The sequence below is a fragment of the Galeopterus variegatus genome, unplaced genomic scaffold (genome assembly GCF_000696425.1).
Source record: "Galeopterus variegatus unplaced genomic scaffold, G_variegatus-3.0.2 Scaffold1824, whole genome shotgun sequence".
NCBI classification, from domain to species: domain Eukaryota; kingdom Metazoa; phylum Chordata; class Mammalia; order Dermoptera; family Cynocephalidae; genus Galeopterus; species Galeopterus variegatus.
Window position 1 is genome coordinate 253552 of NW_007727935.1, and position 1105 is coordinate 254656.

Below are 1105 nucleotides of genomic sequence, written 5' to 3' on the forward strand. Positions count from 1 at the left end.
AACTCATATACATAGAAAACATCTGAAAACAAAACTGAAATGTTCTTTTTAGCAATGTTTTTAGTTTGGGATAAGTCAGAAGTACAGTCATAAGCATTATATCCATTTCCTTTGGTAATGTTTAACTATTCTATGAATTTTTTGTATATAGCACAGCATATGGCAAACATTTGTCATCTGTAGTCACAAAATGGTTAGAAAACCAGTGAACTCTGCTTATTGGAAAACTATAACTCTGAAAGATTTTAAAAACAAGATTCCTATTATCTTGCAAGATTTTGTATTTTCTACTTATCTGAGCAGTACCGAGTATTGTTTTCAGTTTCTACATGGATTTGGTTTTTATTACTTTATAATTTAAACTCAGGGAGACCCAGATTTTATAGTGTTTTGACAAAATGAAATTATGTTCTTACTCTATTAACTGCTTCAAAGTATTCCTCTATACTCCACTCAACCTGAGACACTATTGTCACAGCTGAGNATTGACCTGCCTACTAATTTTTGCTATTAACGTTCTCATTCTTAGGCAATAAGCAACAAGGACCAGCATAGCATATCATATACTTTATCTCGGGCCCAGACAGTGGTGGTTGAATATACTCATGACAGCAACACTGATATGTTTCAGGTATTAATATCATGTGAATTTTCTTTTCTTAAAAAGGTTCAAAAATCTGTTGTTGTTGACTTTTGCTATAGTCAGATTAAGGATAATGATTTTTTAATAATGTATTTCATTAAAATATATATTGATTTCTAAACCTCAGATATAGAAGCCAGGGTAGCATGGTTAAGGGATAGACTCTGGAATCAGACTTCTTGGTAAACATTACATAGCTGCTCTGTCCCTAAGTTTTCTCCTCTGTAAAGTGCAGATGGTAGAGTCTCCGTCACTGTTAGGAGGCTTAAATGAGTTAATGTCAAGCACTCAGCTGTGCCAGGTACCTTGTAAACACTTAGTAAATGTTAGCTGTTTTTACCCAGAAAAAGAAACATAGAAGTACTCTGCACATATTTATGACTTTTTTTTAATCACTACCTCCTACCTTCCTTTCTAAGCAACAAAAAGTAAGGCACTTGCTAACTATTCATATCATATATG

The 1105-nt window shown here is 33.1% G+C and overlaps 1 protein-coding gene across 1 annotated transcript in view; it reads left to right on the forward strand.

Annotated features, from left to right (window-relative positions):
- PELI1 (pellino E3 ubiquitin protein ligase 1) overlaps positions 1–1105 on the forward strand; it is an 11646-nt gene that overhangs the window by 4333 nt on the left and 6208 nt on the right. The window contains exon 2 of the mRNA XM_008579153.1: positions 530–631. Coding sequence (XP_008577375.1) covers positions 623–631 — 9 coding nt within the window. The 5' untranslated portion in view covers positions 530–622. The remainder of the gene's footprint in view (positions 1–529; positions 632–1105) is intronic.